We start from the raw sequence: 15,147 nt of genomic DNA, 5'->3' as shown, positions 1-15,147 counted from the left end.
CCAGTTTTCCTCCATTTAGAATGATGTTGGCTGTGGGTTTGTTATATATGGCTTTAATTATGTTGAGGTATGTTCCCACCAGTCCAATTCCCTCTAGGACTTTGAACATAAATGCATGCTGAATTTTGTCAGAAGCCTTTTCTGCATCTATTGAGATGACAATGTGGTTTTTGTCTTCGAGTCCATTTATATGATTAATAATGTTTATTGACTTGCGTATATCGAACCAGCCCTGCATTTCTGGGATAAAGCATATTTGATTATGTTGAACGATCTTCTTGATGTGTGTCTGTATGCAGTTTGCAAGTATTTTGTTGAGAATTTTTGCATCTATGTTCATTAAGGATATGGGCCTATAGTTTTCTTTTTTGGTTGTATCTTCACCCAGTTTGGGGATTAGAGTGATGTTGGCTTCATAAAAGGAATTTGGGGGTTCTCTCTCTGTTTCTATCATTTTGAATAATTTTAGTATTAATTGGAGGTCTTCTTTAAATATCTGGTAGAAATCTGCTGTAAATCCATCTGGGCCTGGGCTTTTTTTAGTTGGGAGGCTTTGTATTACTGTTTCAATTTCTTTTTGTGATATGGGTCTGTTTAAACTGTTGATCTCTTCTTGATTTAACTTTGGAGGTTCCCATGATTTCAGATATCCATTTATTTCTTTTAGACATTCAGATTTAGTCAAATTTAAAAGAGTATAGGTTTTTAAAGTATTCCCTTATAATGTGCTGGATCTTTTGAGTGTCTGTTGTGATGTTTCCCCTTTCATCTCTGATTTTGTTGATTTGGATTTGCTCTTTCTTTCTTTTGGTTAACTGGGCTAAGGGTCTGTCTCTCTTGTTTAGCTTTTCAAAGAACCAGCTCTTAGATTCATTGATTCTTTTGTTTTCTTTGTTTCTATTTCATTAATTTCTGCTCTGATTTTTGTTATTTCTTCTCTTCTGCTGGGTTTGGGTTTCATTTGTTCTTGCCTTGCACTTGAATTGCAGTGTTAGGTCATTTATTTGGGCTCTTTCCATTTTTTTTTAATTCATTTATTTATTTTTTTGGTCTTTTTGAGACAGGGTCTCCCTGTAGCCCCAGCTGTCCTCGAACTCACTACGTAGACCGTCTGGTCTCGAACTCACAGAGATCCACCTGCCTCTGCCTCCCAAGTGCTGGGATTAAGGGCATGCGCCACCACGCCTGGCTATGATTGTTCTTTTAAATTCAGTGTCCTGGGTTATCTCTAGGGGGTTCTCCTTGTAGAACTTTTCTACAGGATTGGTGGGGTTTGGTGGGGACATAGTGTTTTGGCTTTCCATTTTATTATTCTTTCATTCCGATTTTGGCGTGTGAATTTCTTTTGTTGTTTACGATTCTGATATGAGAATTAAGTTGAAGTATGCTTATGTTTTTATTATCTGGGTGCCTAGATCCTTTCTTTATTGGCTATGTAAAGCTGGCTGGTACAGGGTTCAGGTTCCCTCAGGTTTATTTTGGAGGGAACTGATGTCTTCAGATCAGCTATTCAGGGGTACCCAGAGAAGCCCAATTCAGGTTCCAGTCAGGTACAGCTCAGGCTTCCTTCACCACGTGGAGGCAGGATCCAGGCTCTCTCAGGCAGGCTTCCATCAGATGGAAGCAGGATCGGGGGCGGTCAGGCTGTCCCCTGGGTTCTCAGGCCCTCTGGCAGTTGGAGGCCAGAGGGAGGCCAGAACCCAACACACTCTGGTGGTCTGCTGAGCTCCTGGCAGCTACCCCAATGGAGGAGGTCTCCAGTTTGTTTTAGGGTGGAAAAATATTAGAAGTGGAATGAAATGTTAACTGAGTATATTTACTTTACAGTTGATTATACATAAAACATTTCTGGAAGTGACTATATCATTCTGCTGGAACCAGGCTAGTTTATAAATAATCCCTGAAGGGATAAAGCATGTAGCTGGTGTGGCTGCTTGGGCTTTGTGCTGAAAATACTTCCCTTCTCTTGACAGGGTCCCACAGTCCCCCTGATAGACCTGGAGCACGTCCTCCCACTCATGTTTCAAGTTGTCATCTCCAATGCAGGCCACCTGAATGAAACCTACCACCTCACCCTGGGTCTCCTTGGCCAGTTAATCATCCGTCTTTTACCAGCAGAAGTAGACACCGCAGTTATCAAGGTTCTCTCCGCCAAACCCAACCTGTTTGCAACAGCAGACAATGCCGTTGTACCAGATGGCTGGAAGACCACCCACCTGCTCTTCAGCCTAGGAGCTGTGTGCCTGGACAGGTAGCCTTGGTTTTCATGCACCCAGCCTCCACCCTGTCCTCTGGCATTCACTGAGGACAAAGGTCTAACCATCACTGCATTTTAGTGTGCTTCAGTGCTTCTTTTTTGTTATTATTGGTTGTTTTAAAGATTTGTTTTATTTTCAATTATGCATGTGTCTGTGTATGTATCTGTGTATGGCTATGTACATGTGAGAGCAGGTGCCCATGGGAGCCAGAGGTATTGGGATTCTTCTGGAGCTAGAGTTATAGGCAGTTCTGAGCTACCTGATGTGGGTGCTACGAACAGAACTCAGGTCCTCTACAAAAGCAGTATGCGCTCTTAATCACTAAGTCATCTCTCGAGCACCTGCAGTGCTGTTCTCTGATGCTGTTCTGTGAGAATCAAGCTAATGAATCCATACTAAACAGCTGAGAGCCTCGGCATTGTCTGCCAGTTCAACACTGATGAGATAGATTCTGGTAGGTTTTTTTCCTGAGAAAAGTAAGTGTAGGCTTTGGTGCTGGAAAAAAAAAATCTGTTTTCATTATAAAAATAACATAATCACAGTACCAAATTTGGAAAGCAGAACTGAAGGGGGGAAATGACCCTGATTTGTAGCATATACATCTGGTGTTTTTGTACTGTATTTCCTTCCAAGCTTTCTTCTGAGTGTGAATGTGTCTGTGTGTGCATGTGTGAGTGACTTTTTTTTTTTTTCGGTCTTTTTGAGACAGGGTCTCCCTGTAGCCCCAGCTGTCCTGGAACTCACAATGTAGACCAGGCTGGCCTTGAACTCACAGAGATCCGCCTGTCTCTGCCTCCCAAGTGCTAGGATTAAAGGCGTGTGCCACCACACCTGGCCCGTAAGTGACTTTTTATAGAGATATTTGAAAACATAATTGTAAGTTGGATTTGTAGACTGAGTATATAAGTAACAGATCTTGATTTCGTTTGTTGTTTTATTTCATTTCTACTTACCTGTGTATGAAAAGCATCATTCTTATAGTTTTTAAGATAATGAATGGCTGTTTGCTTGAGTCTGAACCTGTTTGGACAGTGAGCTATGATGAATTGAGTTTGGAGCCTTGTACACTGCCACCTGACACTGAAGCTCTTGCCTTCCAGCCGAGTGGGCTTGGACTGGGCCTGCTCCATGGCAGAGATCCTTCGGTCACTCAACAGTGCCCCGCTGTGGCGAGACGTCATTGCCACCTTCACAGACCACTGCATCAAGCAGCTGCCTTTCCAGCTGAAGCACACCAACATTTTCACCCTGCTGGTGCTTGTTGGCTTCCCCCAGGTACAGCATCTGAAGGCCTACTCACCCTTCTAACTGTCATCCCACACACCCAAGTATGTATAGCATGCATATGTATATGCATATGTATACATATGTGTGTGTGTGTATGTGTGTGTATGTGTATAAATTATACAAATGAAGAAAAAATTTCCAAGCAAATTTGCTTTTACAATACTGGTATATTTTCAAGATTATGGAGTGATTTGTTCAATGTGCATTCTTAGCAGTTAACCACTTGATTTATTTTATTAGCTTTTTTCGTTTGTTTTGTCGTGTCCCCTCCCCCGCCCCTTATTTTATTAGCTTTGAATAAGGGTAACTATTTAGTCACAAAGAACTTCAAAGACCATTGTCTTCACTTTGGCTTTAATCTTGATCTTATTCCTAATTTTCATGTGGCTCACCTGATTAGGATAAGGAGCAGTAAAAATATGACAAGGACATCAGGTAACTCTGCCAGGCCTGCACATCCTTTGGATTGGGGGATGAGAAGACTCCTGCCCCTGTGTGTTTGTAGAGGTGTAAACAAAAAGGACTGGACTTGTACCTAATTAAGTGCTTCTTCCTGTCTCAATGTCTCAGGTCCTGTGTGTGGGAACCCGATGTGTTTATATGGATAATGCCAATGAACCCCATAATGTGGTCATCTTGAAGCACTTTACTGAGAAGAACAGAGCTGTGATTGTTGACGTCCAAACTAGGAAGAGGAAAACAGGTTCTAAATATAATTGTGTTTTCTAAGAATGAAAGAAAATTATTTAATCCTTGCATGCTATAAAATCAATTAAGATACCTTGATTCTCGCATCTACATATAATTTTTTTTATTTAATTACTTTTATTTATTTATTTGTATATATACGTACGTGTGTGTGTGTGTGAGAGAGAGAGAGAGAGAGAGAGAGAGAGAGAGAGAGAGAGAGAGAATTTATGGAAGTCAGAGAACAGCTTACAGGAGTTTTCTCCTTCTACCTTGTGGGTCCTAGGGATCAAACTTAGGTTGTCAGTCTTGACAACAAGTACCTTTACTCACTGAGCCAGTTCACCAGCTCATATCTTTACATTTAAAGTGGATATCTTGGGCTGAGTGTGATGGCACATGTCTATAATCCCAACACTGAGGCAGGAGGATCATGCATTCATGACCAACTTGATACATAGAGAGTTTGAGATCAGCCTGGGCTGAATAATGAGATCCTATCTCAAAATAAAATAGTAATAATAATCAATAAACACAATAAACATATAAATGGATTCCTTATAGATAACACATAAATTAGGGTCTTCTTTTTAATACAATCTGATAACACGCACACACACGCACGCACGCACCCACACACACATATAGTATACTTTTTTTTTTAAACAGGGCCTTACTGTGTAGCCCTGGCTAGCCTGGAACTTTCTATGTAGAACAGGCTAGACTCACCTACTTGTGCCTCCCAAATGCCGGGATTAAAGGCATGTGCTACCATGCCTAGCTAATCCCTGTATTTTAATATCTATTCAGGCATTATAAGGTTGATTGAGTTTGAATCTATTATCACCTTGCTGATTTTCCATTTGTCTCCTCTATTCTTTGTTCTTTTTTTTCTTCTCTTGCTTTCTTTTGTACTGATTTTTTTTTTTTTAAAGATTCCGATTTATGGGGCTGGAGAGATGGCTCAGCGGTTAAGAGCACTGACTGCACTTGCAGAAGACTCAGGTTTGATTCCCAGCACCCACGTGGCAGCTACAAACTGTCTTTAACTCCAGTTCCAGAGGAATTTGAAGCCCTCTTCTGACCTCCGTGGCATTGCATGACACGGGTGCACTCACATACATGCAGGCAATATACTCCTACACATGAAATAAAAATAAATTTAAAAAAAAGATTCCAATTTATGTCTGCTGTTAGCTTTTTAATTATAACTATTGATCAAGTGTTTACAGTAGACAGTTTTTTTTTTTTTTTTTGAGACAGGGTCTCCCTATAGTCCCAAGCTGACCTGAACTAACTATGTACACCAGGCTGGCCTTGAACTCACAAGGATCCACCTGCCTCTGCCTCCCAAGTGCTGGGACTTAAAGGCATGCGCCACCACGCCCAGCAGTCTACAGTTTCGTAGAAGTCATTCTAAGGTTTATACTGTACACCCATAACTCATCACAATCTTCACAATAAGGTAGAAATACTATGTTTATGTCCATTAGCTGCCCCATTCTTTGTGTTATTGATTGTTGTCACACTTTTTTTAAAAGACAGGGTCGTACACATAAAATAAAAATAATAAATATTAAAAAAATTAAAATCTTAGGAATTTTTCTGGATAAAAATTTCTAAGCTGAGAGATTTGGAGTTTTTTAGTGGTGGTGGTGGTGATAGTGGTAGTGGTGATGGAGTATAGGGTGAGTATGTGTGTGTCTTTGAAACAGGCAGCCCAGGCTGCCTTGGATTTGATATGTAACTGAGGATAACTTTGAACTTGTGATCCTTCTGTTTCTACCTTCCAAGTGCTAGGATTATAGACATCCCCCACCACACCTGGTTTATATGGTGCTAGTGACAAAACCTAGGACTCTGTGCATGCTAGGGCAAACAGTCTACCAGCAAAGCTACATCTGAAAGGTTTTTTTTCTTTGAATACTTTTTTTTTTTTTTTTTTTTGGCTGGGATTAAAGGCGTGTGCCACCATGCCCAGCTTTGAATACTTTAAAGATGCCTGTCTGCTTTTTTCTGGCTTCCATTGATTCTGGTGTGAATTCAGCGTGAGATCTGCTGTTGTTATCTTTGTATTGTATCTTCTACTTTTAAGATTTTTCCTTTTTGTTTTGTTTTGTGTAGAGTTTTTTTTTTTTTAATCTTTTTGAGACAGGGTCTCCCTGTAGCCTCAGCTGGACTAGAACTCACTATGTAGACCAGGTTGGCCTTGAACTCAGCTGGACTAGAACTCACTATGTAGACCAGGTTGGCCTTGAACTCACAGAGATCTGCCTGCCTCTGCCTCCTGAATGCTGTGATTAAAGGCATGTGCCATCACACCCTGCCTCACTGTTTTTTTTTAGGGGGGGGGGCGTTTAGCAGTTTGATTTTTGATCTACATTAGCATTATTTTCTTTTTTTTTTTTTTTTGTCTTTTTGAGGCGGTCTCCCTGTAGTCCCAGCTGACCTGAACCCACTATGTAGACCAGGCTGGCCTTGAATTCACAAAGATCCGCCTGCCTCTGCCTCCCAAGTGCTAGGACTAAAGGCGTGCCCCACCACGCCCAGCCAAGCATGATTTTCTTAGAGTTTCTTCTGCTTAGGGAGTTTTTGGACTCTTTATAGTCTTTATTGAATGTAGGGAAATTTTAACTATTATCTCTTCAAATATTTTTTTCTGCCCCTTGCACTCACTCCACCCCCTAGCCAGGACACTTACATTCTCCCTGATGTGAAGAAAAAATATTCCCAGTTCATAGGAGCTCCAGGAATGGTTCTGCCTCCTGCTTTTTGGCCATTCTTTCTCCTGCCCTAGATAGTTTCCTATCACATACATGTAGACCAATATTCAGCCCAAGACTTAGAAGCAACCCTCTGTGGCTTTCCAGAGAGCACTCTCCCACTCACCTCTCTCGGCATCTTCTCTTTTTTTAAAAAAATATTTTTAATTTTTAAAAAAAATAATTTTATTTTATTTGTATGCATGTATTGCCTGCATGTGCACCCGTGTCGTGCAATGCCTGCGAAGGACAGAAGAGACTGTCGGATCCCCTGGAACTGGAGTTACGAACATGGAGTTAGCTGCCATGTGGGTGCTGGGATTCGAATCCAGGTCTTCTGCAAGAACAATCAGTGTTCTTAACCGCTGAGCCATCTCTCCAGCCCCTCTCTGCATCTTCATATTGGTGATTCTAGCTCATTAAGTCTAGCTGCCATGGCTTTCTTGAACACTGACCTCTATTTCTTCAGTTCTTTGAGTCTTCTTGACACTTTAGATTTCTGCTTCCTGCTCTGCAGCCTAGAAAGCCTCTCCATATTTCTGGTACTACTGATAGACCAACCTTGTTTATGTCCTTTGTCTTGGGGATCATATTTCTACACTACCTATGGCCCATGGTTTCACGTGTCCACATACATCTCTTCCCACCCCACTGTTTTAGTGCTCAAGATGAGTGAACTGGGCTTATTCCACCTTCTTTGGAAGTGACTTTCATGTACATTTTTATTGTTTTTGAGATAAAATCTCATAGCCCACTGAGGATGACCTTGAATTTATAATTCTCCTGCCTCTACCTGCCAAGTGCTAGAATTACAGGCATGTGTCACCATCCCCAGTTTATGCACTGCTGAGAATTGAACTCAGTGCATCATGCATGCTAAGCAAGTACCCTTCCAACTAAGCTACACCCCAGCCATATGTGCACTGTCTTTAAGAACTTTGGTAAACACTTGGAAATGACCCACTTGTAACTTGTACATAGTAGTAGAAACTGCATTGTGACTTTTCCCTGTTAGTTTCCCAGTGGATAAGTGGTTCAGTGCCAATTTTGTGCTCACCTGCAAGCCAGCCTCTTAAATAAAATGGCTACAGTTGAGCCTGAGAGGCTTGTTTCTGCAGTCCTTACTCAGTACGCTACACTCCTGTGGAAGAAACCTGGCTGCAGGGGAAACCTGGCTGCACAGGCACTCACCCTGCTTTTTGTGCCTTTCTTTCTGTCTGACATGATGCTTCAGTGAAGGACTACCAGCTGGTCCAGAAGGGAGGAGGACAAGAATGTGGCAGCTCTCAAGCCCAGCTGAGCCAATACTCCCAGCACTTCGCCTTTATCGCCAGTCACCTTCTGCAAACCAGCATGGACAGCCATTGTCCTGAGGCAGTGGAAGCAACTTGGGTCCTGTCTCTGGCCCTCAAAGGTTTATATAAAACACTAAAGGTAACAGTGACTTTCTTCCATTTGGTAACAAACCTACCTATGATTTGACATCTGCAGGGGATTAACAAGGAGGAAATACCATCTGATTTGGATGAATAGTTAACCATTGACTGTTTTTAGAAATGCTTGGGACCTTGTACAAGGATAACTTTAAGGAGGAAATAGAATTTTCCCAGTGGTTTGAGAACTTGACTTTTCCGTATATTTTCCTTTTTTTTTTTAATTTATTTTTATTCTCTGTGTATGAGTTGAGTGTTTTGCCTGCATGTATATAAGAACACTGATGTATGCAATACCCACAGAAGCCAGAAGAGGACAACAGATCCCCTGGAACTGGATGGTTGTTAGCCACCATATGGGTGCTGAGAACTGAACCCAGGCCCTCTACAAGAGCAGCAAGTGCTCTTGACCACTGAGCCATCTCTCCAGCCCCATCAATACTGTTTTATGGACTCAGGTTCTATGACTTCATGAGGATGTAATCTTGAAAGGAAGGTGCCAAACACCAGTTCCTCTGGTTCACTGTAGGAATGGAGGGAAGACTAAAGGGGACTAGCATCCTGTGGAGCTTCAGCAATGTTGGGCTGGGAAGAAGTAGACAGACAGGAAGAGGAAGGCACAAAAAGTACAGTGAGTGCCCCAGCAGCCAGGCTTCTCCCACAGGAGTGTGACTTACTAAGTAAGGACTGCAGAAACAGGTCCCTCGGGCTCAAGAGCTGGGCAATGAAAAGAAGCCATGACATAAGCGGACTTCTGGAACCTTAGGGATGCAGGTAGGCAGGGAAGATCTCTCAAGGCCACACATTTCAGGTTACATACAGGGTCATTTTCCCACAGAGCTGTCCTGAATATTGATGTGTTCAGTAGCAGCACTGGTGGGTAGGTCACAGAGGGGACTCAGGCACCAGGAGACCTGGTCTGCTTGGCTTTCCAGCTCCAGACAGCCCTAAGACTCTATACTTAGTTGAGACCTTTTATGAGCTGGTGCTTTAATTCCCCCCATTCTTCACAATGTGACATTGTTCAAGTCTCTATTGTAGTAGAAAAGGGGAAATTAACTCTCTAATGGCTGAGATCTTTGAATTCCTCATTCAGTAAATAGCTGAGCATCAAGAGCCAAATGGAACTGAGTGTGCAGTGGTGAACTAGGAAGAAGGGCCCTGCTCTCATGGAGCTTACAGTCTCCATAATCTACCAGGAGGACTGCTGTGAATCAGAAAGTTTTTCTGGAAAGGTGAAGTTTGACATGGTAGAGAAGGAGTCAGCCTTGGGTAATATAGGCAGAAAGAAGAGCAAGTTTCAGGGCTTGTAGTGAACCACGCATGATTGTCACAGAGCAGAAAGACCTCCAGAGCTTTGGGGTAGTGCAACAGAAAGGGATGAGGCCAGAGAAGTGAGCAGGGAGCCTTTTAGGATCCTATCAGTCATGATTAGGTACTTGGGTTTTAGCCTCCAGCTTTTGGAAAATAGAGAGCAAGGAGGTGACTTAAAATAGGTGTCAGAAGCCAGATGTGGTGGCTTTTAATCCCACATTCAGGAGGCAGAAGTAAGGCAATCTTTGTGAGTTGGAGGCCAGCCTAGTCTGCATAGTGAGTTCCAGGCCAGCCTGGTCTGCATAGTGAGACCCTGTCTCAAAAAAACAAGGTTTCAGAGGTGTTTGTTGAATCACAGAGTGGATGAGGTTAAGATTCATAGTACATTCTTTCTACTGACATTGGGATTTTTCCTGGAAGGTCAGTTGGGCCACCAGCTGAAAGTAAGCTCTGGAAAGGACTGGCTTTCTCTAACTAACCTTCACTCTGCAGCAGCCAAAAAACATTGAGGGTTTTTTTGGCTTGGCAGGCTCACGGTTTTGAAGAAACTCATGCCACCTTCCTTCAGACTGATCTGCTGAAGCTGCTGGTGAAAAAGTGCAGCAAAGGGACTGGCTTCAGTAAGACGTGGCTCCTTCGGGACCTGGAGGTGAGGAATGTACTCCTGAAGGTAGACAGATCTGCTGCCTGGAGCAGAGTTAGCTTGTTCCAGCCAGCTCTGCCCTGTGCACTCTCATTCTGTACAGCTTTTAAACCTGCCCTTGATTCTCTCTTCCCTTTTGGAATTAGGGATCCTGACACCTGTCCTCCCCTGTCAGGGAAAATGAATTGAGTGTTTGTTCAAAGAACCTTGGAGAAGTAGTTTATGGAAACACATAATTGACCATTATATCATGGTAATAAAATGTACTTTTGAGTTATTATTTCCCACTAAAGTTCCTTTGAGCTAAAGTCAGTTTCTAAATTTGTCTTCACTTATGTTTATTATATGTAGGATTTCAGTTGATGATTTTATTTTATTGCTGTTCCTCTGAGGCCTTAGATTGTCCTTAGTGGAATTCCTGTGGTCCCCAAGAGACTTTCCAGGCCAAGTGCTGGCTTCAAGTGCAAGGAAGGCCAGTGCTGCAGGGGCTGTGCTTTGCCCACCACCTTCACTCCTACAGAAGCCTACATTTGAAGAATACCACAGGATTTGCTTAGGTCTAAGAGAAATGTGCTAGAACATATTAATGGGTAACCAAGACTCTTAAGAGAATATTTTACATTAGAATATTGTATTGTTTAATAGGAGCACAGAAAAAAATTTAAATGTAAGAGAAAAATTCCAGGTATCATTGGCAAACACATTAGCATTTTGCGTACTTCCTTCTTCTGTTTTGTCCTAGGCATATAGTACATACATAAAAACTTATATGGCATGGTATGCATGGTAGTCAAATAACTTGAGGTTATATAATAAATATGTTTCTTGATTTCTATGTAATTTTCCTAACCACCATTTTTGCTGGTTGCATATAATGCCAGAAGGTATTTTGTGGGTTGGGGGGCGTTAAATTATTTACTTTTTTTTTTTGTCTTTTTGAGACAAGGTCTCCCTGTAGCCCCAGCTGTCCTGGAACTCACTATGTAGACCAGGCTGGCCTTGAACTCACAGAGATCCGCCTGCCTCTGCCTCCTGAGTGCTGGGATTAAAGGTGTGTGCCACCATGCCCGGCAAAATTATTTACTTTTATATGTATGAATGTTTTGCCTTCATGGATGTAAATGTACCACATGCATGTATACAGCACCCATGAAGTCCAGAAGGAGGAGCCAGAGCCCTTGGAATTGGAGTTATGGATGGAATTAGCCACCATGTTGATGCTGGGAACTGAACCCATGTCCTCTGCAAGAGCAGCCAGTGCTCTTAACCTCTGAGCTATTTCTTCACCCCTACTTTGCAGTTTTTGCCATTATTGGTTCATTGACCACATTTAGAACAGAAAATTTTAATGTATTTTGTTATTTCTAAAAAATAAACTATTGGGTCAAAAGTTGTGAATATTTTTAATAGTTCTTTACATTTCTCCAAAACAACTGAAACATAATATCAGTTTATGCTATCAAGAAAAGTTAATAGACACAAGGGCCTCCATAGTTTTTATTAATATTTCTTCTCTTACAATTGAACCTGTTTTTGAGTTCCTTTATTGATTACACATTCTTTATATGAATTCTGATATCTTAAAGAGGTAGGTTAAGTCTTGTATATTGTATACTCTTATATGATTAAAAACCTGTGTCATCTTCTCACTCACTAAATACTTCCTCCATCCTGCCTCCTTTCCTCTCTGTGTAGATTCTGTCCATCATGCTATACTCCTCAAAAAAGGAGATCAACACTCTGGCTGAGCATGGAGACCTAGAGCTGGATGAGCGAGGGGACCAAGAGGAAGAGGTAGACCGGCCAATTAGCAACCCCAGGGAACCAGAACAGAAAAAGCTAGACCCTCTTGAAGGCCTGGATGAGCCAACCAGAATATGCTTCCTGGTATGTCCTCTGGTCTTGGTATGGGTAAACCATGGGGTTCAGAGAGTGGGTTCTCTTTGGCTTCGGCTATGCTTCAACCTAAACAAGAAAACAAATGCTCAGTCCAATGTCCTGAGAATTCTTTTCCTAAACACTCAGTCTATGGTATACAGAAAAGATCCAGAAGGACTGCAGAGTCCCCTCATTATAGTGACTTTATTTATGCCAGGTGTGGTGGCACATGCCTTTAATCCCAGTATTCGGAGGCAGAGGCAAGTGGACCTCTATAAATTCCAGGCCAGCCAACATAATGAGATCCTATCTCAAAGAACAAACAAAAGATTATTATTTTTATATGTATGTATGTGTGCCTGCATGAGTTTATGTATACGACATGCATGCAGGAGCCCATGGAGGCCAGAAGAGGGTGTCAGATTCCCAGAAACCAAAGTTACAGGTGGTTGTGAATCACCATGTAGGTGCTGGGAACCAAACCTGGGTCCTCTGCAAGAACAGTAAGCACTGTTCTCCAACCCCTGTAGCAGCTTTAAATGTTTGTGGTTCATGAGCCCAAAAGTTTTCCTTTTTTTTCCCACAAAATATAAATTTAAATATGAATATTAAATTCTGAATGCAATATTTGGGATTTGCTACAGCTTAAGGCCCATCTGCAAGCCCCTAAGTGACCATCCCCTCCTGGTTTCCCAGAAATGTCTTACCATTCTGGATATCTTCTCTTGTTTGGTTTGATATGAAATAGCTGGGGCTGGATCTTGAAGTGTTTAAGTACATGAAGAGTGAACAGTATGAGATGGATATGATGAAACAGTTTTTTTGTTGTTTGGTTTTTGTTTTGTTTGTTTTTGAGACAGGGTCTTAACTATGTAGCCCTGACTGGCCTGGAATTCATGAAGAGCCTCCTGCCTCTACCTCCTGAGTACTGGGATTGCAGGCATGCGCAGCCACGCCCAGTCAAAAAAAAAATGATTTTTAAAATATCAAAAGAAAGTGGGTTTGCTGCTGGTTGTCAGTCTCAGGTGGGAGATGCCAGAGGGAAGCTAGCAGTGTGGTAAGAATTGCTATTAGAATTGTGCTGTTGGCACAGTGTTTTCTTCAGTGCTTCAGAGTTTTTTATAGCTTCCTTTGGGTTATAGTAGTAACATGCATTTTATAATTCATGGCTTAGGACCTACAACTTTATATACTTTTTAAAAATACCCACAGAGTATTCTTCAGCTGTGATCTGTGGCTATCTAATACTGTTTCACTTTGGAGCTCATATTCTTGATGTCTTAAGACACTTGTCTTTTGTGTCTTCCCATGCCTTCAGATGGCTCACGATGCCCTCAATGCTCCTCTGCACATTATCCGGGCCATATATGAACTACAGATGAAAAAGACAGATTCTTTCTTCCTGGAGGTCCAGAAGAGGTAAAGACCATTTAAATGCACTGAAGTGTGCTAAGTGAGAGTGGGGAACTGTACCTGCTGCCGTGGGATCTGGAGAGAAGCCCTGAAAGGCCAGGAAACCATGGGGACTGGCCTGGAGTTCTTCATGATGCCATAGAAAAGGCAGCTGGGGGGCTGGAGAGATGGCTCAGCGGTTAAGAGCGCTGACCGCTCTTGCAGAGGACCTGGGTTCGATTCCCAGCACCCACATGGCAGTTATGAACTGTCCTTAACTCCAGTTCCAGGGAAATCTGAAGCTCTCTTCTGACTTCCACGGCACTGCACGGCACGGGTGCACTCACATACATGCAGGCAGTACACTCGTACACATAAAATAAAAATAATAAAATATTTTTTTAAAAAAAGAAAAGGCAGCTGGGCCACTTTGCCTGCATCATCTCTGAAGGGTGTGACAGTTTCTTTTGGGAATGTTAAGTGTGCCGTCTTACAGAGGCAGATGCTGAGGCGACACTGGGATGCCTCTCCAGTGAGTAGACAGCACAGAGCAGAGCAGGTGCTTTGGCTCAAAAGGGTTTTTGCTTTTGTTTTTTCACCAGTATAAATTATTTTCATGATTTTTTTTCCTCAGGAACAATTATATAATCAGCAGTATTCCCTTCTCTTGGCCAGGAAGGTCAGGACTAGTTCTACCTATCTCCTGAATTTGTGTGAAACTTTACATAACTGCACTAGTCTCATCTTCTGTCCCCATAGCTTGGTTTTATTCTCTCCCCCACCTCTCCCTCCCCCCCCGTTTTCCTCTCTTCCTTCTTCCTTTCCCCCTGCCTCCCTTTTTGCAGTAGTAGAGATCAAACCTAGGGCCTTGTACATGCTAAGCTACCTCTCCAGCCCCTTAACTTCTTATTCTAATGTGTAATGAATTTAAATTAACTTTGTCCTCTTTCTTTTTTACCCTATGTATTGTCTCAAATCTTGTGTGAGTTGGAGCAGGTACTGTGAAAGAAAGACAGCCAGAGTATAGTCTAAGCCGCTGTAAATAAGAAGGCAAAATGACCACAGGCCGAGGCAGATAGAACTTACGGTTCTCTCACAAAACCACCCAGAGGCAGGCAGCAGTCCACAGTGGACAGTTCTGACTCACAGAGTGACCCAGCCATCAGCCTCAAGGGTAGTGTTCTCATCTCTGCAGTCATAGCTAGCTTGCCCACACCACCTCTGGGTTCCATCCCAGAGAAAAGATGAATGATAGAGAAAGGAGCACATCCTTAGTGGGATCAGTCCAAGGCTTCCCAACCCCTTGAGTGGGGTGTGGAAGTGATGTGCTGCCTCACTCACCTCCTTTGGCAAGAACATACTGTTACAGTACATCAAGCTTCAGGGGTGGGGAGGGTGGTCAGGCTGCAAACCATGTCTTTATTTCTGTGACAGTGTTGTTTCCTGCTAAAACTCAAGGGAACCTTATTTTAAGAGAGAGTAGGAGAATTAGG

At 42.4% G+C, this 15,147-nt stretch overlaps 1 protein-coding gene across 3 annotated transcripts in view; it reads left to right on the top strand.

The window, feature by feature from the left end:
• Zzef1 (zinc finger ZZ-type and EF-hand domain containing 1) overlaps positions 1 to 15,147 on the top strand; it is a 165,687-nt gene that overhangs the window by 136,863 nt on the left and 13,677 nt on the right. For all 3 annotated transcript variants that reach the window (XR_001872100.2, XM_029557454.1, XM_008855631.3), the window contains 7 exons: positions 1,974 to 2,251; positions 3,359 to 3,533; positions 4,116 to 4,248; positions 8,229 to 8,428; positions 10,271 to 10,390; positions 12,080 to 12,271; positions 13,581 to 13,681. Coding sequence is in view for 2 of the 3 variants with exons in the window: in XM_029557454.1 (XP_029413314.1) it covers positions 1,974 to 2,251; positions 3,359 to 3,533; positions 4,116 to 4,248; positions 8,229 to 8,428; positions 10,271 to 10,390; positions 12,080 to 12,271; positions 13,581 to 13,681 (1,199 nt within the window). In the remaining variant the exon portion in view is untranslated. The remainder of the gene's footprint in view (positions 1 to 1,973; positions 2,252 to 3,358; positions 3,534 to 4,115; positions 4,249 to 8,228; positions 8,429 to 10,270; positions 10,391 to 12,079; positions 12,272 to 13,580; positions 13,682 to 15,147) is intronic.

Source organism: Nannospalax galili, unplaced genomic scaffold, assembly GCF_000622305.1.
Source record: "Nannospalax galili isolate Female #2095 unplaced genomic scaffold, S.galili_v1.0 scaffold888, whole genome shotgun sequence".
NCBI lineage: Eukaryota > Metazoa > Chordata > Mammalia > Rodentia > Spalacidae > Nannospalax > Nannospalax galili.
This window is presented reverse-complemented; position numbering and strand designations above follow the sequence as displayed.